This window comes from Dromiciops gliroides, chromosome 6, assembly GCF_019393635.1.
Source record: "Dromiciops gliroides isolate mDroGli1 chromosome 6, mDroGli1.pri, whole genome shotgun sequence".
NCBI lineage: Eukaryota > Metazoa > Chordata > Mammalia > Microbiotheria > Microbiotheriidae > Dromiciops > Dromiciops gliroides.
The window spans coordinates 37,577,663-37,602,178 of NC_057866.1; the positions used below are offsets into that span (position 1 = coordinate 37,577,663).

At 39.3% G+C, this 24,516-nt stretch overlaps 1 protein-coding gene across 7 annotated transcripts in view; it reads right to left on the reverse strand.

Annotated features, from left to right (window-relative positions):
- Nucleotides 1-23,796, reverse strand: part of HIPK3 (homeodomain interacting protein kinase 3) — a 97,978-nt gene extending 74,182 nt beyond the window's left edge. For 2 of the 7 annotated variants that reach the window (XM_043970179.1, XM_043970173.1), the window contains exon 1: nt 23,384-23,796. In XM_043970179.1, the coding sequence (XP_043826114.1) occupies nt 23,384-23,462 (79 nt within the window). In that variant the 5' untranslated portion in view covers nt 23,463-23,796. Of the gene's footprint in view, nt 1-21,226; nt 21,354-22,247; nt 22,791-23,383 lie in introns of those variants that run through there. The other 5 variants (XM_043970180.1, XM_043970177.1, XM_043970178.1 and 2 more) reach the window with 4 other exon arrangements.
- Between the last annotated feature and the right edge of the window lie 720 nt (nt 23,797-24,516).

Here is a 24,516-nt window from a genome sequence, read left to right on the forward strand (position 1 = left end):
TTTTAATGTATTAAGCAGTTTTGCTAATTAGGTTTTTTTCCCCTCTTCTTTTTTTTCATTGATTTTTTGTTGTTATATGGAAGGATTCTCTGGAAGGAGGAAAGTTAGATTATATAAAAACAAAAGATAGCCACAAAATTGTTTTAAATCTTCCAAATCACTAGTGAGAAGAATATACATTAAAATAACTCTGAGGATCCACCTCACATCCATCATATTTGCAAAATAACAAACAAAACAAAACAAAAAAAGAAAATGAAAATTATCAGAAGGTATGTGGGGTAACAGGCACACTAATATACTCTAGCTAGAGTTATGAACTGGTCCAAAAGTCCTGGGAAAATAATTTGGAATTATACCCCCAAAATCACTACTAACTATTCATACCCAGCTAGGCCACTACTATACATACAGTACATAGAGAAAAGAGGGAAAGGACCCATATGTACAAAAAGATGTATGGCATCATTTTGTTTCAACAGAAACCTAGAAACAAAGGGAATACCCATCAATTGGACAACTGAACAATTTATGGTACATAAATGAAACATCCTTGTACCACAGAAACATAGGGATAAAAAGATCTAAGAGATGGATACAGAGAAACCTGACAAGACTTGTATAAATTGATACAAGTTGTGAAATCAGCAGAACTAGAACAATTTATACAAAAGCATTATAAAGGAAAAACAGAACTCTGATCAATACAAGAAAAACTGTGATTCCAAAACACAGATAATGAGTCATATTTCTCATCTCTTGAGAAGGAAAGTGATGGACTACAAGTGCACGATGAGACATACATTATAGACAGAAACCATCTGTGGATTTTTTTTTTTGTTTGACTGGACTTGTTATAAGGGAGGACAATTTTTTATGTATGTATATATATGTATATATATATGTATATATGTATGTATGTATAATGGAGGGGATGTTATAGGAAAAACAGAGGACAGAGAAAAGTTTCAATGAAACATTAAAAGGGGGGGGGGGGCAGCTAGGTGGCAAAGTGGATAGAGCACCAGCCTTGGATTCAGAGGAACCTGAGTCCAAATCCAGTCTCAGACATTGACACTTGCTAGCTGTGTGACCCTGGGCAAGTCACTTAACCCTCATTGCCCAGCCAAAAAAAAAACCACACACACACACACACAAAGAAGAAAGCAGGATCAAAAAGAAATACAGTCAAGGCAGTTTTTTGTTGTTTTTTGTTTTGGTTTTGGTGAGGCAATTGGGGTTAAGTGACTTGCCCAGGGTCACACAGCTAGTAAGTGTCAATCGTCTGAGGTCGGATTTGAACTCAGGTACTCTGACTCTAGGACCAGTGCTCTATCCACTGTGCCACCTAGCTGTCCCAGTTAAGGCAGTTTTAAAACAACCATTTTAAATCTATCAGGTTCGTTTTTCAAAAACTTGTACATAATAGAAATCTCTGGTTTCATACACAATCCTTTTTCTCTTCTTTGAATATGGACACCTGTTGATGTTTGTCAAGTTAATAAAAAAGAATTTTCAAAAATTATATAAAAATAAAATCCCTTAATCTTTTAAAATTCTAACTTTTTCTTCCTTTTTTGAGAGTATAATCAACTATTTCCTGAACTTCTTTAACCAGGTACAAGCTGGGGAAAAAACCAACTTGTGACTCACCCATTCTTTTTTTTTATTTATCAGGTTGCCACCCACTTCATTCCCAACCTGTTACTAACCAAACAAGTTACAAAGTAGCGAGATCTTCACCAGCATGTCTAATGAAAACATAACCAGCGTCTCTAAAACCTCAAATTTTATTAAAGCTTTACAACCACATGTACATTTCCCTATAAAATGCTTAGAACTATGCTATAATATATTTATACCTATTCCACAACATTTCAATACTCTCATACTGTTATTATACACCAATTAAAGGTAGAATTTCTTTCTGTAAACTGGCATGTATAGTAAGGAATGAAAAAGTGTAAAGAAAACTAAACCCACACAAACTATAAGCATGCAGATGGCTTTTAACAACCCCATTGCAAATGTAAATAAATGCAATGGAAATAAACCTTCCAAATCTAAAAGTGGCACAATGCTTACACAGATTTAGATAGATTAAAAGGAATGCTATAAATACTTATGCATTTTATTTTTGGTAACTTGTTTGTTTTTTTATCAAATCCATTCAATTTTTAGGGCTTATGAATACCTATTAGCATAGTTATCCTTTCCTCCTATAAGTATCCAGGATTTTATTTTCAATAAATTCACATTTCATATTGTGTTTCTAATTTTTTTACGGGAAAAGATTATTTTAAGGGCTTATGAAGTACCTTTTTTAATGACATGCTGGACATGCTGAGGAATCACTTAAAGGCTATTTGCAGCATGTAAAAACTAGAAAATAAAATTAAATTTCTCAGTAATGTACAGGTTCTACCCCCCCCCCAAAAAGGCAACCAAGATTTCTCATCTTACCCTAACATTGCTCATTTCCTCTATTTTTAAAATACAGAGTAAGAAAAAGATAAATGGTGAAAGCTGGAGATAAGGAGTAAGGTATAAAAGTTCTGGGCACTTTTTAGTATAGAAATCATAATATATCCTGATGGTTCATAAATAAAACTTGCAGATGTGCACACTGAAACATGTAACTGAAATATGCTCAGGTCTTGGGCATTTTCCAGTGGTATTGTAACCAAAGCATCCAGAGAATGTGTTGACTATAACACAATCAGCACATTAAATAACAAGCTTCATCTGACTTTGCAAAACATCCCCACTTTGGGAACAGAAAAATGACATGTTGGACATTTCAAAGTTGCTGGAAAATACATTGTCACCCAACTAGCAAGGATGTATTATTGTCTTATCTATCTGACTAAGGCTCTACTCAACAAAGTAACACCATCCTGGCTGCCACTTTCTTATATGTAGAGCTACTCCCATTCATGAATATAAGCTCCTTGAAGATAGGAACTCTTCTCTTTTGCACAGCTAGATTAAGATTAATGTAAAGTGCTAATAATGCAAAATTTTATTTAGTACCAATTGTAAAATGATACCAGGTCGTTCTGGTATGGCAGGAAAAGATTTTAACACTCTGCTCTATTATCAAACTGCATTTTCCAATCCTGAAATATGATTATGATGTACTACTATATATGATGTTACCAAGAATTGTGTTAACAACTGCACGCCATATTACCAACAGTTGTGGTGTTTTTTTTTTTTAATAAATCCTTCACAAAATGGGCAAAAGAAGGAATACTTTAGAGGAAAATACTGCCAATGAAAAAAGACTTATAATAATAGAACAAAAATTTGATGTCATTGAATGGCATGTGATAAAAGTAACTCTAAAACAGGATGCCTGACTCTATGGTACAGAAAATTAGAAAACACAGAGACAGAATAAAAGAAAAAGTCATGTGGACTGAAGATTTCAGGCAAAAACACATTCTTCTTAGAGCAGTCATTCACTTTATTTATGCTTTAGGTTTATTTAAGGCAAGAAAAGAAAATGGAAATGAAACTTTTACTGCAAAAGTTAGTTGGCTGGATCACTTTAAAAATTAAGTTCAATTACATAATGTTAAAATTACCAAAGAGACAGCCATTGCACATGAGAAAGCAGGTAAATAAATACTTGGATATTTTGAAGAAAATAAATATAGACTGATCAACATATTTTTAACATGGATGAAATAGGCTTACCCTGGAAAAGGACACCTTCAAAAATCTACATTTCTAAGAAAGAAAAAACTCAACCTGTAATTAAAGTTTCTAACCATAGCCTAACCATTCTATTAGGAAGTAATGAAGGGGGGTTTTAATTAATACCAATGATTGTTTATTAGTCTCAAAATTCCCTGCTCTGAGAAGTTATAACCTCTGTCATTTCCAGATCTTTGGTGGTCAAATAAAAAAGCATCAGTGATTAAAGCTGGTTTTGAAAAGTGGTTTTCAAGTTCTCTAGCCCAGTTGTGGAAAAATATTCAAAGGATAACAATCTCCTCACATTTAAAGCACTGATAATTTTAGATAATGCCCCCGGTAGTCAACTATACTTGATTCACAGTGTGAGGATGCAAGCATGTAAATTCACTGAGATATGGGTAAAGTTCTCTGCACCTACCAGAGTTATATATGAAAATGTAAAGAAAGAAGATAGTTCAATTTATGCTGCTAAAAGATTTTAAACAATAAAAACATTTAATCACATTGTTCATGTAGGCTTATATTTAGATATGATAATTTAATTTTTTCATTTTTAAGCTGTGGTTTATATAACTATTCTGTAATAAAATGTAATCAGAAATGTATTTCATTTTGCTATTGTATTATATTGATAAATAGATAAACTTTAAAATTTTTATTTTTGATTATATATTTCCATTGGGCTAGAATCAATTACCAAATTTTACATATAATTACAATTTCAAACAGTGAGAATTTAAATAAGGCAATGATTCACACTAATCAAGACTTAGCTGTATTTGTATCTCCACCATTCAGCACAGTGCTGATACATATTAAACATTTAATAAAATGTTTTTTACTCAATTCATTTATTCTTTTTTTTTTTTTAGTGAGGCAATTGGGGTTAAGTGAATTGCCCAAGGTCACACAGCTAGTAAGTGTTAAGTGTCTGAGGCCAGATTTGAACTCAGGTACTCCTGACTCCAGGGCCGGTGCTCTATCCACTGCACCACCTAGCTGCCCCAATTCATATATTCTTAAAATGCTCTATATCTAAACTCCAGTTGACCTAAGAATGTTTGAAAATGAGGACAAACACAGATTATCTGTATCTAAGACTTTTTGACCCCAATCTACACTTGAAGTCACTAGAATTAGAAATACTGAGTAACTCATTAAAACCAGATCAAATGTCTGATGTGGGGAGGGTGAAAGAGGGAAGAGATTGGGGGTGAGGGGGAGGTAAAAATAGGCTAACTCTGTTAAACACATTTTCATAGTGGTAATAAAGAGACAAGAACTTTAATGAAAAAAAGTCACCAAATGTATATCCAAAGATAAATTTAATATAATTATCTATTTTTATTTATTCAATACTATATTTCTAACAAAACATTTTAGTGTCCTGTCCTAAATTAAAATATTTTTTAAAAGCACTTAAGTTTTAGAACAGAGGCAAGATGGCAGAGGTAGAAATCCAACTGAACTCTCCCAACATTCTCCTCCAAACAACTTTAAAATAGCATCTCAAATCAAATTTTGGAGGGGCAGAGACAAGAAAAGGTCAGAGAAAGACATTTCTCCAGTCTAAGACAACTTAGGAGGTCAGCAGGAAAGGTCTGTGACACTGGGTGGGGGCTGGTTCAGAACACATACAGGGACAGCATGAGTGGTGGGTCTTGGAAGCAGCTGTGACCTGCCGTGGCTTTGGGAACTCTCAGCCCAAGGAAAGTATGGAAGGGGGCCGGACAGTTGGTCAGAAAGAGATTACAGAGGATCCTTTGCTGACACTGAGTGCAGAACCTGGTGCTATATGGCAACCCTATTGCCCATAGATAGTTCTGGGTCACATTTCCAGGGTGGAGAGGAGCACTTGTGGTTGGTCACAAGGGAGCAGGGGTCCTGGATGCAGTTCCAGGGCAGAGAACACTAGCACTTGCAGCTACAGAAGAGCAAAGGACCTGATCAAGTTCCAAGCCTTTAAAGTACAAAGTCAAGGAATAGACTGGAAAAATGAGCATACAAAAAAAAAGAACTTAACCATAAAAGGCTACTACAGTGACAGAAAAGACCAAAACACAAACTCAGAAGGCAATAGCAATGTGAAAAAAGCTACGAGCAAAGTCTCAAAGGAAAAAAAATCTGTTAATTAGACAAAAGTCCAACAAGAATTCCTGAGTTAAAGAAAGAGATGACTGGTAGAGAAAAACCTGGAAAAAGAAATGAAAGTGATGCAAGAAAATTAAGAAAAGAAAATTAACTGCTTGGTAAAAGAAGCACAACAAATAACAATACCTTAAAAAACAGAATTGGCCTAATGGAAAAGAGGTACAAAAGCTCACTGAAGAAAATCCCTTAAAATTAAAATTAGGCAAGTGGAAGCTAATGACTCCATTAGACATCAAAAAACACCAAAAGAATGGAAAAAAATTGAAGAAAATGTGAAATATCTCACTGGAAAATAGACTTAGACAATTGATCAAAGAAACATTAAAGAGAAATCATAAGAGATTCAAAAAAGTTAAACTATTTACATTGCTCTATGGGAAGAAGATACATGTAATACCTATGAACTTTATCATTTCTGAGAGAGAGAGAGAGAGAGAGAGAGAGACTGACTCAGATAAGTATAGAAATCTATCTTACCCAACAGGGTAGGGGAAGGAGATGAGAGAAAAGGGGAAGGTTGATAAAAGGGCAGGTGGATAAGGGAGACAGTGATCAGAAGGAAAATAGACTTTTGAGGAGGTACAGGGAAAAAAGAGTAAGAGAAGGATAAACAGAAGAAAATAGGAAGAAGGGAAATAAACAGTAATCATAATTGTGAATGTAAATGCAATAAACTCACCCATAAAATGGAAAATGGATTGGAAACCAGAATTCAACAATATGTTTTAAGAAACATACTTGAAAGTATGTTTTGCATTATATCACACACAAAGACACACAAAGAGATAAGATCAGGGGCTGGAAAAGAATCTATTATACTTCAGCTGAAGTTAAAAAACACAGGGATAGCAATCACGATCTCGGATAAAGCAAAAGCAAAAACGGACCCAATTAAAAGAGACAATCAGGAAAATTACATTTTGCTAAAAGGTACAATAGACAAGGAAGTAATACTGAAAATTTTTACAGCAAGTTTCTCCGATAAAAGCTTCATTTCTGAGTTACTTATAAAATTAAGAGCCATTCCCAAATTCATAAATGGTCAAAGGCAATTTTCAGAAGAAAAAAAAAAATCAAAGCTATCTATAGCTGGGGGGGGGGGGTTGGCAGGGAATGGTCCAAATTACTGTTTGATTAAAGAAATACAAATTAAAACAACTCTGAGGTACCGCCTACCAGTTCAATGACTTAATTGTCCAACATTGTAAAGACAGCAAATAATTTAAATCCAAGTCCTCTCATGTCAAATCACATACCCTTTCCACTATACCACTGCTATAAAGTATCGAGAAAAATTCCCTTCCACACCAAAGATTTGAAAGAAGGGGTATGTAGGAGAACTCCAAAGAGAGCCAAATGAAGAGAATAAAAATTACAATGATTATTCAAGGAATCTTAAGTGATTTTAAAATACCTTAAGTAGTACAGTAGTAGGAGTTTCATAAAAATCACTAAATTTAGACAATCATTTATCAATTTGGATAATACATGGGGCAACACAGTCCTAAACAGAGTGAGGCCATCAATTTCTTTTTTTCAACCAATGGCTTTTTATTTAAAATAAATTTGTACCAATAGATTTTGGTTTATCAGTTACATTTCCTACTATATCCCTCCTTCCACTCCTCTTCTAGAGACCCATCTTTTATAATAAGGAATTTTTTAAAAGGACAACAAAAAAGTAGACAAAATTAATCAACATACTGAAAAGGTCTGACAGGGCTATATGCTCTCTTCTGTATCTGTGGTGTGCAAAGACCTAATTAGAAGTATTTTCTCATATCTCTTTTCTTTGAGTCCAAATTAGCTCATTATAATTTTAATGCATGAAGTTTTGTTTTGTTGTTGTTCTTTCCATTTACATTGTTGCAGGCATTGAAAATTCTTCTCCCAGTTCTTCTGGCTTCACTTTGCATCAATTTGTACGAATCATTACAAGATTTTCTATTCATCTCATTCATTCACAGGAGCACAGTAATATCCATTATTCATGAACCATCATGCTGTTTTATCCATTCCCCAAACCAATGGCCATTTACTTTATTTATAATTCTTTACTGCCATGAAAAGGGTTGCTTTATTTTGTTACATATGGTGTCTTTTTGTCTTTCATCTCCTTAGGACTTAAATTAGCAGTGTTATCTCTGGAGGAAATGGTTTGATAATTTTTGGACACCTATTTCAAAGCAAAAGAGTGATTATCATTGCTCTGAAGTTATTGATTGATTTTTCAACAAAAATTTAGAAATTTGGATTACATTACATACTGCCAAATCAAATAAATCTTTATTTTGTTTTTCCTAGATTCTTTTTCAAACAAAACAACGTATAATCAAATCTCAAAAAGTATATTCTTGGGGTTTTTTTGGGGGGGAGGCAATTGGGGTTAAGTGACTTGCCCAGGGTCACACAGCTAGGGTCAAGTGTCTGAGGCCGGATTTGAACTCAGGTCCACCTGACTCCAGGGCCAGTGCTCTATCCACTGCACCACCTAGCTGCCCCAAAAAGTATATTCTTAATGAAAAAATTTGCATCCACACAAAGAGAATCATCCTAAGAATTCACAAGGTTACCACATGAATCTTTGAAAATAGAATTCAAAGGGGGAAAAAAGACATATATTGATTATGTTGAATTTCAACAAGTAACCAGAAAGGAAAAATGGTAGTTTTGTGGGAAATATAGCCCCCAACCCCCCAAGTTAATTGAAACTGTCTGGGGTTCTTAAATGTCTGAGTAGTGAATTCAGATCCAGCGGGTAATGGAAGGGGTGCTTAAAATGCTAATATCCACAAATAGGGGTCGGCTCCTCTCAGTCAAAGAAAGGGCTGCCTCCCCACACTTCCCCATTGAACAGAATCACATGATAAGGGAGACCCAGGCTGGCCACTTGGGGGAGGAGTTTAGAGGGCTGTCTCTTGGTTACACCAAGTTCTGATTGGCTAGTTTTGGGCACTAACTGCCCCGCAGATTGTAACTGAGGAAGAAGAGAGGGGCCAGTCACAGAATAAAAGGGGCTCGCAAACAACCATTTTCGCCATTCCATTAGGGAAGGGGCCCATTCTCGGCAGAATGTAAACAAAGTTTTTTTCTTTTTTTAACATCCCAGTGCTGGGATCTCAGAAAATTTTTAAACGCTGTTTTTCACAATTCTCATATGCATTTTGCAAACCATTCTTTCTTCTGACTCCCCCCACAAAAAAAAAAAAAAGGTATTTAGTCTAACACCATGATCTTTCTTAATATCATGAAGATAATCAGCAATCATAAAACAACCTTAATGAAAACAGCAGCAAAGAGTATTAGATTTAGAATCAGAGGTTCAAATTCCAGCTCTGCCATTTATTATCTGTACCCTTTGGAAAAAATCACGAAACCTTTTTGACCTTCACGTTTCCTTCTCTATAAAATAGAGGGAGTTGGATTAGACAACTTCTACAGACCCCTTCCAAATCTAAATCTATGATAGTAATCAAATTATAACATTTGTTCCTTAAACTGTATTTAAAAATTCAAAATGAATTTATTGGTTAGGCAATAGGTAACAGCTAAAATAATTTCTGAAATTAAGAAAGCAAAATATTTTTCCATTATTCAACTGTACACCAACAATTAAGTCAGATTTCATCAATCTCAGGTGTTACTGATGTTACATTATTATATTGTTTCCTTTTTCTTTCTTTCTTTTTTTTTTTTGGCAAGGCAATGAGGGTTAAGTGACTTGCCCAGGATCACACAGTTAGCTAGTCCACTACACCACCTAGCTGCCCCCTATTACATTGTTTCTTACAAAAGTTTTCCAGATTCACTCGTGGCCATGAGAAGACTGGTAGGAAACTAGCACCATAAGTTCTTAAATTCATAAATTGCTATAAAATGTTATTAATGTATTTTTTAATTCAAGATGTCAATGTTGTCAATGCAACAAATAATACAGTTAAGAAGTGGAATAAAATAAGCATTCTTTAAGAAAACAAATGTGTCAAATTTTTGCCATGTGTAGCATAGTCAAAGTCTTAACCTACCAGGTGTAAAGGCAGATTCTTTGAATATGGAGTGAGTATAGCAACAAAGACTTTTCTGCTTTTGTTCTATTTATACTAGCTGCTGGAAAATTTTAATGTACAAAGTAACAAAGTTAAAAGAATGATGAACTTGGGAGACACAGAATTTGAATCCTGACTCTGCCACTTGTTGCTCCTTGACCTCCTGCAAACCATATAACCTTTCCCAGACTTAATCATCTGTAAAATGAAGGGCTGATGTAGATAACTCCAATGGTCCCTTCTAGCTCTAGATTAGTTCTTAATCTGGGGTCCATGAACTTATTGTTTAATATTTTAATCACTGTATTTTAATTTAATAATTTCATGTTATATATTTGACACACCACCCAAAAAAAAAAGGTTAAGACTCCTTGCTCTAGATTTATGACCTAAGATCTTACATCAGACCTCTCAGAGAAACCTGAGCATCCTGTGTCTCTTCCTTCTACCTTATCCAGTTACCAGACCCTATCAATAGAAATGGAAGGCAACATAACTTTGCCTTCCAACCAAATTGTCCAGCTCTCTGACTCCTTAACACACAACTTGTCTTCCCACCTCTGTCTTTTCTCACCCTACTCCCTCCCTATGCTTAAAATGTCTATTCTCTTTTTCTCCTATTCATCCTTTTAAGTTCAGCTCAAATTTATGGGGGGGGGGGCGGCAATAAGGGTTAAGTGACTTGCCCAGGGTCACACAGCTAGTAAGTGTCAAGTGTCTGAGGCTGCATTTGAACTCAGGTCCTCCTGAATCCAGGTCCAGTGCTTTATCCACTGTGCTACATAGCTGCCCCCTCAGCTCAAATTTAAAGTCCTCTGTGAAGACTTCTCAGACTCTCCTTTCCCCACATTCATAAAAACTCCCCTTTGCCCCCTATGATCTCAAATTATACTGTTGTGAAGCTCTCTAATGCACTTACTTAATACTGTGCATACCTGTATTAGGCTTCAGAACTACTTAAAGATGTGCCACATCTTCATTATTTTGCGTATGTTCCAGTTCAACAGAATAGGTGCTTAATAAATTATTGTATTTTCATTCTTTAAAATTACTAAAAACCACAATTCAAGAGCAAATACTATTAAAACACCGAATCAAAAAGAAAGTGTATAAGGCACTGAACCAATTAACAAGGCTGTACACTACAGGCTGTGTGCTTAGTGCAGGGACCCAAATGGCCCAACTTCAAGGAGCTTACGTTACAGTGGCAAGTATATAAGCCATGTTAGAAATTGTTTCTGTAACCCAAAATCTTCTCCACGTATTTTCAAATTTAGTACACAATGATAGCTGACATCTCCAGATTGAGAGAATCATACAACAGTTAAAGCTAAAGTTTTCATTTATGCTAAAAAAACAAAAACAAAAAACCCTGAAGAACTGTCAATTCCCTTGTATCAATGAGAAGCCATAAAAGAAACATACAAGTACACAAAGGCTAGTTTATGTGCAAACAATAAGTGCCATATACAAGGTTTTTAAAATATTTCATTTTCTTACAGTCAACCTAAGTTGCAAACTTCAAATTTTTCAGGAAACCTTGTTGGATTTTGAGCTACTTCTTTGGCTTTGCACTCATAAATATTAAACTGACCAAGTCAAAAAGAGCCACAAATACTATAAGTAATTAAAAGCAGAGTGATTTCAGAAAAACCTGGAAAGACTCATATGAATTGATGCATAGTGAACAGAACCAGGAGAACGTTCGTTGTACACAGCAACGGCAATATTGTATGATGACAATGAAAGACTTAGCTGTTCTCAGCAATACAATGATCCAAGAAATCTCAAACAACTAATGATGAAGCATACCATTTACCTCCAGAGAAAGAACTGACATTGTTTGAATACAGACTGAAACATGCTATTTTTCGATTTCTTTCTTTCTTTTTTCTTTTTTTTTTAGTCTTCTTGTACAAAATGACTATGAAAATATTTCACATGATTGCACATGTATAACCTATGTCTGATTGCTTACCATCTCAGAGAGAGGGGAGGGGAAGGAGGGAGGCATAAAATTTGGAACTCAAAATTTTAAATAAAAATGTTTTTAAATTTGAAAAAAAAAAAAAGGGGGCAGCTAGGTGGCACAGTGAATAGAGCACTGGCCCTGGAGTCAGGAGTACCTGAGTTCAAATCTGGCCTCAGACACTTAACACTTACTAGCTGTGTGATGCTGGGCAAGTGATTTAACCCCAATTGCCTCACTAAAAAAAAGAAAAATTGAAAAAAAAAGCCACCAACAATTTAACTATGAAATATAACAAGAATCTTAAAGCTTTTGAACTTTCCAATCTAATTCAACAAGCACTAGATCTCTGTTATATTTAAGCACCTACTACATACAAGGCATAGTGCTAGGCACTGGCAATATAAACACCAAACTAAAAAACAGTCCCTTCCCTAGAAATGCTGATGTTATTATAATAGAGAAACATATAGTTGGACATATACAGGATAATTTGAGAAAACAGAGAGCACAAACAACGAAAAAGATAAAGGCTTCACATAGAAGGTGGAGCATAAACTAATAAATCTCGAACAAATCTGGAGAGTAGATTCCAGGAAATCTGGGAGATAAGCTATATAAAGGCATGGAGGTGGAAGATAGTTTAACTGTCATTTGGCCAGACTGAACCATTTAAGATAGATAAGAGCCAGATAGTAAAGGACTTTGGCAAGCTGAATACTTTATAATTTTAATCCTAAAGATGAGAGGGAGCCACTAAAAATTCTTGAGCAAGGAGGTGATATGTCAAGCTTTAGGAAGATTGTTTTAGCAGCTGTTTGGTGGAACAGGAGGAAATAGAAGCCAGGAGGCCAATTAGAGGAAATTATAGGAGTTCAGGTAAAGAGGGAATGAAGGTTTGAACTAGCTGGTGGCCATATGAAAAGGGGAAGATAAGAGATGTTGCAGAGATAGACTGTTTGGCATATGACTGACTGTGGTAAGGGAAAGAGTACTTGGGGATGACTGCAAGGCATCAACCTGAGTACCACAAGTAGGAGTGTTGTCCTTAACAGAAGTTTAGAGTCGAGGTGGGTTTCGGTAAGATTTCATTTGGGGGAGCAGCTAGGTGGCGCAGTGGATAAAGCACTAAGCCCTGGATTCAGGAGGATCCAAGTTCAAATCTGGCCTCAGACACTTGACACTTACTAGCTGTGTGACCTTGAGCAAGTCACTTAACCCTCATTGCCTGCAAAAAAAATTTTTCATTTGGTACTTTCTGAGCTTGAGAAGCCTATAGCTGATGTCCAAAAGTCAAGAGTACATAGCTCGAGGGAAGCTAGATGGCACAGTATATAAAGCACCAGCTCTGCAGTCAGGAGGACCTGAGTTCAAATCTGGCCTCAGACACTTGACACTTACTAGCTGTGTGACCCTGGACAAGTCACTTAACCCCTATTGCCTCACCAAAAAAAAAAAAAAAAAAAGAGTACATAACTCATGAAAGAGTTGTAACGATTGGAATGACGCCACCTGCTGGATACTTACTGTTCTGTTCTGCCCATGAAGCGAAGGTCTTTGAGGGCAAGACCGGGCGTCAGGAAGTGACGCGGGCTAGTGGGAGGAGGAAGGAAGAGACTGGCGCTCGGTCTCACGCTCTTTCCTTTGGACTCTGGTGGAGAGCGGAGCTAGAAATGTGCTCTCCCTTTAATAGATAGGAATCTAGGCCTTTTTCTCTCTCTTTACCAAATTCTTATTCTCCTTAATAAATGCTTAAAAGTCTAACTCTTGCTAAAGCTTATAATTTATTGGCGACCACTCATTAGATATTTTAGACAGTTTAGCTAGAATTTTAACCCTTAACAGAGTCTAGGACATTATCTTACCTGTACAAAGATAACTAAACCAAGGAGAACTGATAATATCACCAAGAAAGAAGTATCAGAGAAAGGAAGGAAGAAGGCCCAGGGCAGAGTCTTGCAGGACCATCAGCAGTTAAATGGTTGGTGATCCAGCAAAAAAGACTCAGTGCACCATTTCATGAATAACTAGAGAGTACACAGGAGGAGAGGGCAGTCACACTGTCAATGAGACAAAAAGCTTGAGAACTAAGAAAAGTGCATTAGATTTTGCAACTGAGAGATGTAGTAACCTTGGAAAGACTAAGCTCACTGATTCCCAGCCCCCCCCCCCAAAAAGTGAAATGAGACACCAGATTGCAAAGTGTTAAAGAATGGGAAGAGAGGGAAATGGAGGCAATTGAGTTTAGACAGATTTTTCTGGGAGTTTTGCTATTAAAGACAGGAAATACAGAATAATATCTTGTGGAAATGGCAGGATCAAGTGAAGTTTGGGGTTTTTTTAAGCTGAGGAGACCCAGGCATGTCTGAAGGAAGAAGGCTGGGCACCAGTAGATAGGGAGAGAATAAGCATTAGACAAAGAAAGAGTGATTGAGGCTGTGGGAGGGGAGAGTACAGGATCTAAGGTACAAGCAGAAGTCCTTTGGCAAGGACTGGGGAATGATGTCAATGACTTTTGAAGTGTAAAATAAAGGGGAAGTATGACAGATGGCCTCTATTTCCTCAGTAAGCAGTAAGCAAGGTTCTCTGCTGAAAAGGGGAGACTGAAGGGGGAAATGGTGGTATAAGAGAATTAAAGAGAAGAAAGAAGGTTTGAGAAAGTTACTATGGGGAATACTACAGAAAGTCAATTAGGAAAAGAATAAAAGGATTGCCAAACGCAGCAGTGAGGGCCAATCAGAGATCAAGTAACAGAAATTTGTAGTGTACCCAGTCAACATGGTTGTGAGACTTCCTCCAGTGCTGTTCAGCCTGTGAGTAGAAGTAGGGAAAAAAGATAGTGGGTGTAACTCAAGATTAGGATCTGGCAAGGCATGAGTGGAGTCAGGACAAGGAGGCAAAGGATTTCAGAAGAAACAGTAAATTAAACTGGTTAACTATAGGGTCCACATTGGGAAAGAAAATGAGGCCTGAGCAGTGGATAGAATGACAGGAGGTTGTGGTGAAGATGAAGAACAGGTTTAGAAGGGGTAAAACACAGGGAGAGATGGATGGAAGAAGAGCTGAAAAATTTAGGAGTAGAGAGCTTCAAGTATCAAATGAAAAAGTGACTGTCTTACAGAGAATCAACAGTTCCTGACCTCTGACAATAAAGAAAATGTGTTTAAAATCTGATGTCATCAAAATGAATATAATTTAAAATTATTAAGATCTTCTATGCCACCAGATCAATTTTCAAGTCTAAACACTTTCCACTAACATATTGCAAGTCACATTAACTTTGATGATGTAATCACTTTACTATAGCTATAGTTGTAATCACTTAAATTTGCAATTCTACTTGTACATACACAAGTAAATAATTTTGCTGTGGTATAATCATTATCCTTCCAAATCTTATTGTAGGATTTTTTTAAATTTTCACTTTCAATAAGATGTGGTTCAGTTGTTTAACACAACAATTTACTAGCTATCTGTCCTCAAGCATCTGAGACTAATAAACACCTTTAGGTATTTTAAGATTATCACAAACCTTTACATATCTTACAGGCAAACTGCCCAAAATGCTTCCACTAAATTACATCACTAGAAGAAAAGGCCCAATGAAAGTTTAGGTGCAGATTTAGAGTCATCAGAAAAAAAATTCATATTACACCATACAATGAACAAATTTCTCTAGGACATCCAATTCCATTTCTAGCATGGAATCTCTACCTGGCTTATTAATTATTTAAAACTGGCAATGTTATACATTTGAAGTCATATAGTCTTCCAAAACTATAAGAATATTTTTGTATTATTAAACAGATGACAAATCAGTATGTAGAGACATAAATATCATTTTCACGCTCTTAAAGGATTATTTATAGGGTTCTACAAAATCCTTGCATTAAGTATTTAAGTCCACCATTCTACAAAAGTTTTTTCTGCATTTTATTTCATATGTCCCTAGGAAAAACACTTAAGAAAAGAGAAAAAAGCAAAATAACTTGGAATTATTGTAATTGTTTGAATCAACTCATTTTTTTAAATGTCTAAAATGGAACTATTTCACAAATCCAAACAAATTTTCCTTGTTTACTATCAGGTTTTAGTTTACAAGTAAATTTCATGATCTATCACAAATAGAAACATATCTTTTAGAAGAAATAATCACAGACACAAAAATGATTTTAAAAAACCTCTTTTTCCATAATTGTAAAAGCCAAACTGAATTTTACTGAACACATGAAAGAGTTCATGTGATAGTTATGCAAAATGCAAAGGAATTATATCTGAGTCTTCTCTCTATGCTGGTGATCTCCACCTCACTTCATGCCCACCACCCCAATCTCTGATCCAGTGACACTGGCCTCCTGTTCCCTGAACAAGATACTCCATCACCTGACTGCAAGCATTTTCACTGGCTGTCTTTCCTATCTGAAATGCTCTACCATTTCATCTCAGCCTCCAGATCTCCCCTGCTTTCAAGTCCCAACTAAAATCCCACCTACTACACAAAACCTCTGCCAACTTTTCTTAATTCTAGTGCCTTTCCTCTGTAGATTATTTCCAATTTACCCTGAATGTATAGGCTATTTGTATATAGTTGTTTCCATGTTGTCTCCCCCATTAAACGGTACACTACTTGAGGCTAGGGACTGTCTGTATCCACAGAGCTTAGCACAGTGCCAGGCACACAGGTGCTTAATAAATATTTCTGACTGACACATGACTTTGTGTTTCACCAGGATTTATGCTAAGAAGTCCTTCATGACAGTCTTCCCTACAGGAAAGGATAGCAGTAAATGAGGAGAAAGGTCCACATCATCAGTCTCATTCATAAATTCCTCTTTTTCTTTGTAATCTTTTTTTAAATCACCAGTGACTTAGTAGTTACATTTCTACAGGTGATACAATCTTTCACACCAATTCCACTGATTACACAAAAGGGGCAAAATGCATGGTGAAGTAAACTGCAGTATTTTTCCTCTAAATAATATGTGAAAAGTGACTTGACTTCTTAAAATCAAATTTACTAGCAGTAATCTTACCTTAAGGTAAAACAGGTCAAAACAAAAGAGAGATGTTTAAGTTACCACTAAAAATTGTCTAAGTAACACATAAAAATAGGAATCATAAAAATGGAAAAATCAGGAAAAAAATCAGGTTAAACCGAACGACCTAATTAAATGATGACTACAATAGCAACAACAGTGTCGAAGAACTTGTCAAATGACAAGTTGTAGACCAGAACTAAGTTTTAATTAAAGCTCCCTGTTTCATGCTCTTAATTAAGCTGCCTTTACCTACAGCATAAAACTTTAACTGTACACAAAATATCTCATCATTCCTAGATACCACACCTTAAGTAAATCCTTTCCATGCTGAAGAAGTAATCCAAAAAGGGGAGTTGGGGAGAAGTGGAAGTTAGGAGGAAGAAGCACGAGACAGAAAGTAAAGATGGAAGCAGAATCCAAGGAATATAAAACCAGAGAGAGAAATGCAAATGCTATTTCAACTAGACTGATCGGTTAACAGGTGTCATTGGCCTATTCTTATCCTTCCAGCTACCACAATTGCTCACTGACTTTGTCTTCATAAATAAATGAACTTTGATCTCCAGAAATTTGAGCTTTTAGGACAAAACATATTTCTCATTTTTTCCTTCAAATCAACCCAATATCCCTGGTCTCTTTTCAGTATCTTTCACATATTTATATGTGAAATGACAGTATGTTTCACCCACATGGAAATGGTTTGCAACCAACCAAATAATACCATATGCTTAAAAATTTTTTAAATTTGGCCCTTGGTTCATATAAATAAAAACATACTTTATGCCCCCCCCCCAAAAAAAATAAAGGTTTGGATCCAATTCACAGCACATTTAAAAGTCTAACAATTTGGTCCTAACATGGCTGGAAAAAGAATAAAAGCTTTCAGAAATAGTGGCTTGGCACCAGAAAAATATAACTAATTTTTTAAAGGTAATCTTCTCAATAACCTATAAGGGAAGCTTCAGGAGAAAAAGAAAAAGAAAAAACCTGACACAGCTGTGTCCCAATATCAAGTCATATAAATACAAATATCCATGGCAAGCCAGACTTAAAACCATTAAAATATGATTGACTCAATTTTCTGTCAGTTCTTAACACCATACAAGCAATGTTTTCATAATCCCAACTGGAATGAGCAATACTACTACCTTGATTCAGTTTCCAAGGCACATAGACAGTTTAAATAACTGAAGAGAGTAGCCTGACCTGCTAAAAAAAAAAAACACACACCACAATATCTAATTTAACTACAATGTATGCAATACAGCTTTTATCCACCACACACAAGAAACAGTTAAAACTCAAAATAAGGAAATTACAAAGCTACAAAAGCTATGTCCTAACAGGTAATTTTTCCCCCCAAAAGCACATTTAATTTAAACTAAATCAACCAAAATAAGTGGACTATGCTTTCATAAGATATGGATTCTAAGTATTTCCTCCCCCCTCCCCATATCCTCCACTCATACAAATGTCATCAAACCCTCAAAAGTTCAGTTCCAAATTGTACCATCACTCATTTGATATTAACTGCTTAAGGTATTACCTAAGAGGTGATCTTTTTTTTTTTCAGCAGCTGGATCCCAAAGCATAAAGAGCTTTATAGAAGATTCCTATTGACCTAAATTCCCCCTATAAACAAATGGTTGACCATAGTAAAGATCTTAACAGTTTAAGGCAATTCACATTATTTAAAAGGTGAACAGCAATACCATATCATGCGTCTTAAGGATACTGCCTTTAAAAAGAGAGGCACAGACAGGCTGCCTCATTCTGGACAAGCTGAAGTTCTACTTTGTCTTCAAGAGTAGCTTCCATGTAGAGCATATCACAATGGAGGTCACAAAGGCTTAGAAGGTCCATTTACAAGGTTCATTTCAGAGAAAAAAAGTTGTAACTTACTACAGTATTCGTGCCAAAAGAAAAAGGCATTCTAAGTTTTAGTAAGACAAGACATCAGGAATTAGGAGAACTGCAACCCTGGAATTTTACAACATCCTAATTTTGGCAACATTATAATGATCATTTAACACGTTATTCTATGTTCTCTATTCTTTATAAAACCAGAGTAACAAATTTAAATATGCTGTTACAAACCCCTTTGACCACAAAAGGATCTGACATAAATTGTCATAACATCTTTTCATTTTCTCACTCAAATCTGAAGATACCTCAAAATGCTACATCTTCATGCTTCTGAATCAACTTAGTGGAAATTCTGTTCTAAACATAGATTTGACAAATTGCTAGTGTACAGTGAGAAGAGGAAGACTGAAAACACAGTGTAAAAACTATACTTCACCTTGATTAAGAAAGAGGGAGGAAGAAAGGAAGGAAGGAAAGGGGGGGGGATTATTCCATAGGTATGACATTTACTCATTAGTTAATTTACAGAACATTAATGAACAGTTCCAGGTTTCTGAAATTGATGTTTTTCCCTTCCTGCATTCTTCCCACATCTGTCCAAACCCATACTATCTTATCATTGAGTTTATGCTTCAGATATTTAAAACAAAAACAAACTAATCAGGGCACCAGTGTACCAGTCAATGTTAGCTTGAAAGCTGTTTCCTAAAGTTCCTACAAAAGACTGGTTAAAAACAAGAATCTATGGCCATTATATCAACCTAATTACAATTATTTTATTTTGGAGTTTTCCATCAACAGAATCACACAAAAAGCAACATCCTGGAAAGAAGACAAAGCTTCTTTCTGAACATATGAACAAGACTCCCACCTCAAAGAAATCATACAAGAATATGAATTAAAATTCCAGTCCCAGAAGCTAATGACAAGGTTTACTTTAAAGTCACAATGACTAGTGAAAAAGTTCATAAAAGAAAATAAGGTGGATTCTGCTTGCCTGGCATGTATGTTTAGTTATCATCTGAGTCTACATATAAATTCAAAGTATTTAATAAAAAAAACAAAAAGGATCATAATCCATTACATTTGGGGGGGGGTGAGGCAATTGGGGTTAAGTGACTTGCCCAGCGTCACACAGCTAGTAAGTGTTAAGTGTCTGAGGCCATATTTGAACTCAGAGACTCCTGACTGCAGGTCGGGTGCTCTTTCCACTGCACCACCTAGCTGCCCATAATCCATTACATTTTGATCTGCTTTTTACTTTCAAGCACATCTTACCTTATTCTAATACAATTCTAATTTACTTTCATTCTATTTGGTTAAAAATTATTTAAATTACTATGCAGTTCTCCCATGCCTAAATTGGAGTAACAACATATGTGAGGCATTAGCCCAGGGGTCTCAAATATATTGGTTTAGTTGCTTGGCACACTTTATATCCTGACCCTAGTGAACCATCAGTTTACCTTTTCACCTCTTCAGCAATAAAACAAATTTCAAAAATCAAAAAAGTTCTAAAGTAAAAATTGGAGAATGTAAAAAAAAAACAAACCACCACCTCATCTTCATATATAATGTACTATATAGTCCATAAAGGTTAAAAAAAACCCTTTAATGACTTAATGGTGTCTTTCAACTTTATTTGGTTTTCTTACTCAAAAAAGAATAATGTATAAGTGGAACTATAATAAATAATTAATGGAATTTTGTTTACTTTAAATACTAAGTATAATACTGGAGCTCAATTACGACCTATCAAGACCTTATTATTGCTCATTGTATAAAATTAGCACTGCACTTGCAACCATAAGCAGAATCTGGTCTTGTCAAGTATATGTGGGATGGGAGAATCCCAAATTCTTAAAAGTCAAATCTCATAATCGAGAATGAAAGTAGGTTCTAAAAAAATTATCACAAAAGTAATTATGGAGCATGCTCAAAATCTTAATCAAACAAGAAACTTACTTCTTTGGGGAAACTCATGTTCAATATGAAGCAATATGAATTTCAGAAATGAACTTGGCGGGGGAGGGGAGTTTTCACCCAAGTACTTCCACTAAGGGAAGAACCAACAGTAAGAACAGCCCTAAAAAAAGAATTTAAGCAATTCTTTCAGAATTCAGATCTGAATTTTTACGCCTAGACTAGCCAATGTTTAGTTCCCAAAATGCCCCAAGTACAAGAAAACAGAGTTTCCAACAAAACAGAACAAGCTTTCTTCCTAAGCCAGAAGCAGCTCGTGAACAGAAACAGGGCAAGTGGAAAACGGCCATTCCTATCAGAGCTACCACGAGTTTGTGAAAACACTGGTTCAAGGACTCGCTATGCTAGGACTTCACGACGACTTCACGACGCACAGGTCCAAAGGAGTTTAAAGGCAGAGACCCACACCCCTCCCCCCCCCCTTTTAAAGCGCAAATCCCTTCACTCTTCGCCCAGATCCATTTTACCATTTTAAAGCGTCCGTCTCCCTCGCGACAAGAGAGACATATCTTGACACCCTCGCAAACGTCTCTGTCCCGCTCCCGAAAGGGCAGCGGCGGCTGCGACGGCCCCGGCAAGGGGAGAAGTTGGGACGCCAGCAGCAGCAACAACAGCCGCCGCCGCCGCCGCCACGCCTTCCTCCTGCCCCGGCAATTGGAAGCCGAGCAGCAGGATCACATTTCTCTCTCACAACAATCACACACACACACGCCTCTCTCGGGGAGTTTGACACACTCCATCCTCACCGGCTCCTCCGCGCCGCCGCCGGCAGGGGCAGTGGGGGGGCTCCAGCCCGGGGGGGGGGGGGGGTTCTAGGGTAATGACAAGAGGGGAAGGTGCGGGGGAGGGCTTTTAGGGGGGTCTAGGGTAATGACAAGGGGGAGAAGGTGGGGGCTATGGGGGTTCTAATGTAATGACAAGGGGGAGAAGGTAGGGAGCTATGGGGGGTCTAGGGTAATGACAAGGGGGTGGTGCTGGGGTGAGTTTCTACAAGGCGGGAAAAGGTGCAAGGGAGGATTTTTACGGGGGTCTAGGATAATGGCAAGGGGAGAAGGTGGGGGTTCTAGTGTAATGACAAGGGGAAGAAAGCGGGGGGGGGTATGGGAGGCTCTCGGCTAATGGCAAGAGTGGAAGCACGCGGGGAGGGGGCTTTTGGGGGGAGGGGGTCTAGGGTAACGAATGACAAGGGGGACCGAGTTTTCGAGGACGAAACCAAACTTTGAGCGGCCGCTAAGTCGGGGGAAAGGGGTCCGGGGGGTGGCCCTCCCTTCCGAGCGCAGGCTTCCCCCGGAGCGAGCACCCCGCCGCCGGACGAGGCCCACGGAAGTGGGCCGGGGGGAGCGGGGAGAAGCCGGCCCGGAGCCAGGCGAGGCGGGGAGGGGCGGCTCCGGGAGGTCCGGGCAGCCGCGGGGGGGAGGGGGAGGGGCAGGTCAAGTTGGACCCCGGGTCGGCGGCTGCCCGGAAGCGCGCGCCCCGGGCGGTCCTTACCTTCCTAGAGGCCGGCGCGCTCCCCGGGGCATGTCCGGCGCGGGGACGATCGCGGAGCCAGGCGCCTCAGCAGGCGGCACCACCCCGCCCGGCCTCAGCCCCTCTCGGCGGTCGCTGCCATCTTGGGCCGGCGGCTGAGACCAATCTGCGGAACGACGACGCCCCGGCCCCGCACCCGCTGCTGCCGCTGCTGCTGCTGCCGTGGCGAAGCCCCGCGACCGCCCGCCTCATCTTCCTGCCCGGGGGCGCGGCGCGGCGCGGGCTCGTGGGGCCTACGGGCGGCGCGGGCTCCCGCGACCACGGCGGTTGGTGGCCATGCGCGGCGCCCGGGCGCGCGCGGGAACGGGAACGAGGCGGAGGCGACGGCGGCGGCGGCCCTCAGCTCCCTGCGCGGCTGGCTGCAGCGGCCGTCCCGCCCGCCGTCCCTCGGCCCCGGCTCCTCCTTCCCCTGCTCCTCGTCTTCCGCCCGGCCCGGCCCCGCGGCCTTAGCCCCCTACTCCCGCCGTCGCCTCAGCAGCGCCGCCGCGCGCCGGAACCCAGGGCTTCCCCGCGTCAGAATCTGCCAGCCTCTCCTCGGCGCGCGTGCGCGGCAGTGCCCGAGCACGAGCCAGCCCCGCCCCGCTCCTTGCCTCCCCCCCGCCCCATCCCACCCCACCCCACCCCCACCCCCTCCTAGGCCCGAGCGCGTACAGGAGCGGGAACCCTCCCCCCCCCTCCACCCCTGTCCCTGCTCTCTCCTCCTCCCCCGCCCCTCCCCTCTGCGCGAACCTGGGCGCGAGCTGGCCCTCCGGACTCCCGGCTCCGGAGCACGGGCGCGAGCCCGAGCCGCACCCTTATCCCAGGCGCGACTCCACCGCGGGCCAGCCTCCCCCACCCCACCGATGCCCTTGAACCCTGTCTGGCCCACTCCCTCCTCTTCCTCCTCCGGAGCACTACGGAGAAGCCTCGTCTAGTCTCTACGGAGAGGGCGTTTGCAGGCTTCCCGAGCTGCGCCACGCACCGGCCCCTTGGGTGGGGAGCTGGGGGGGTGGGGGGTTCCCTACATGCATGCACGACGTCCCCCACAGCGTCCAAGAGCACTAAAGGCCTGGGGAAAGAACACCTAGAAAAAGGAGAGAGATGCGATCCCTTTTTACCCTGAGAGCCTCCATCCAGAGAGGCACCGTTCCTTCTTCCTTGCTTCCTTCTTCCCCTCCCGTCGGAGGTCAAGTGCATCCGAAAATCCAGCGACAGGGAGGATGGAGCCAGAAAGACCCCTGTGTAAACATACTCCGAGAAGACCCAGGATTCATAAAACCCCTCCCCGCCCCGAAACCCGGGGAATTAACGAGAGCTCGAGATGAAGTTGGCCATTTCCACCCCCCATGAACCTCCTCCACTTTTTCCAAAGGAAACCGATGCAGTGACTCATCTCAAACCACAAATTCACAGGTCTGAGCTAGAAGAAACCTTAGATCCCCTAGGCAGAGCACCGAGGAAGAACCCGAGCCAGAAAGGTGAAATGACTTCAAAGGGGGAAGCGACCTCCAGCCGAGAGCGCGATTTCACCTCCAAGCCAATTGTCTTAACGCGTCGTACTCTTCCACGACAGCCCCTCTACCTCTCTTTTTAAAGAACCATACAATTCTGGGATTGATAGACACATCTGAGATCATTCAAATCCACGCCTTCTTTTAGAAATGGAACCAACTAAGGATTTGTTTTGGGTCAGCCCGGCTAGCTAGCGGCGGGATTCAAGGCTAGAAGTTAGGTCTATCTTGCCCTTTCCACTGGCCAGGCTTGTATTATATCTAAATAGTCCTTCTAAATTCAGGAACTCGGGGGAAATTAACGGGATTAATACAATAACACCTCTAACTTTTTGTTTATTTTTAGGTTAGCATCTCCTTCTTTGGAAATCTACAAGCAAAGGTCTATGACAGCTTACAGAGATAGGGTTGGGAAGATATTATTGGTTGGACTAGATGGCTGCTGGGGTCCCTTCCAACTCCGGGATTCAATAATTCTGTCAATCTCTAAAACTTGGATTTGAACTACTATGTCAAAGACCATCCTTACAAGTCCCAGCACTCTTCCTTCCATTCCCTACAGTCTTGTAGGAGTCATCTGTGTGCCTGGAATTTGCTCCCTCCTCAACTCTGCCTCTGAATTCTTATCTTTCAGGGTTCAGCTCAGAAGCCACCTAACCCTCCCACACACACCTACCTTCCTGCTAGCTTTCCCTCCCTCCTCAAATTACTTTGTATTTATTTTGTAACCTGCTTCCAAG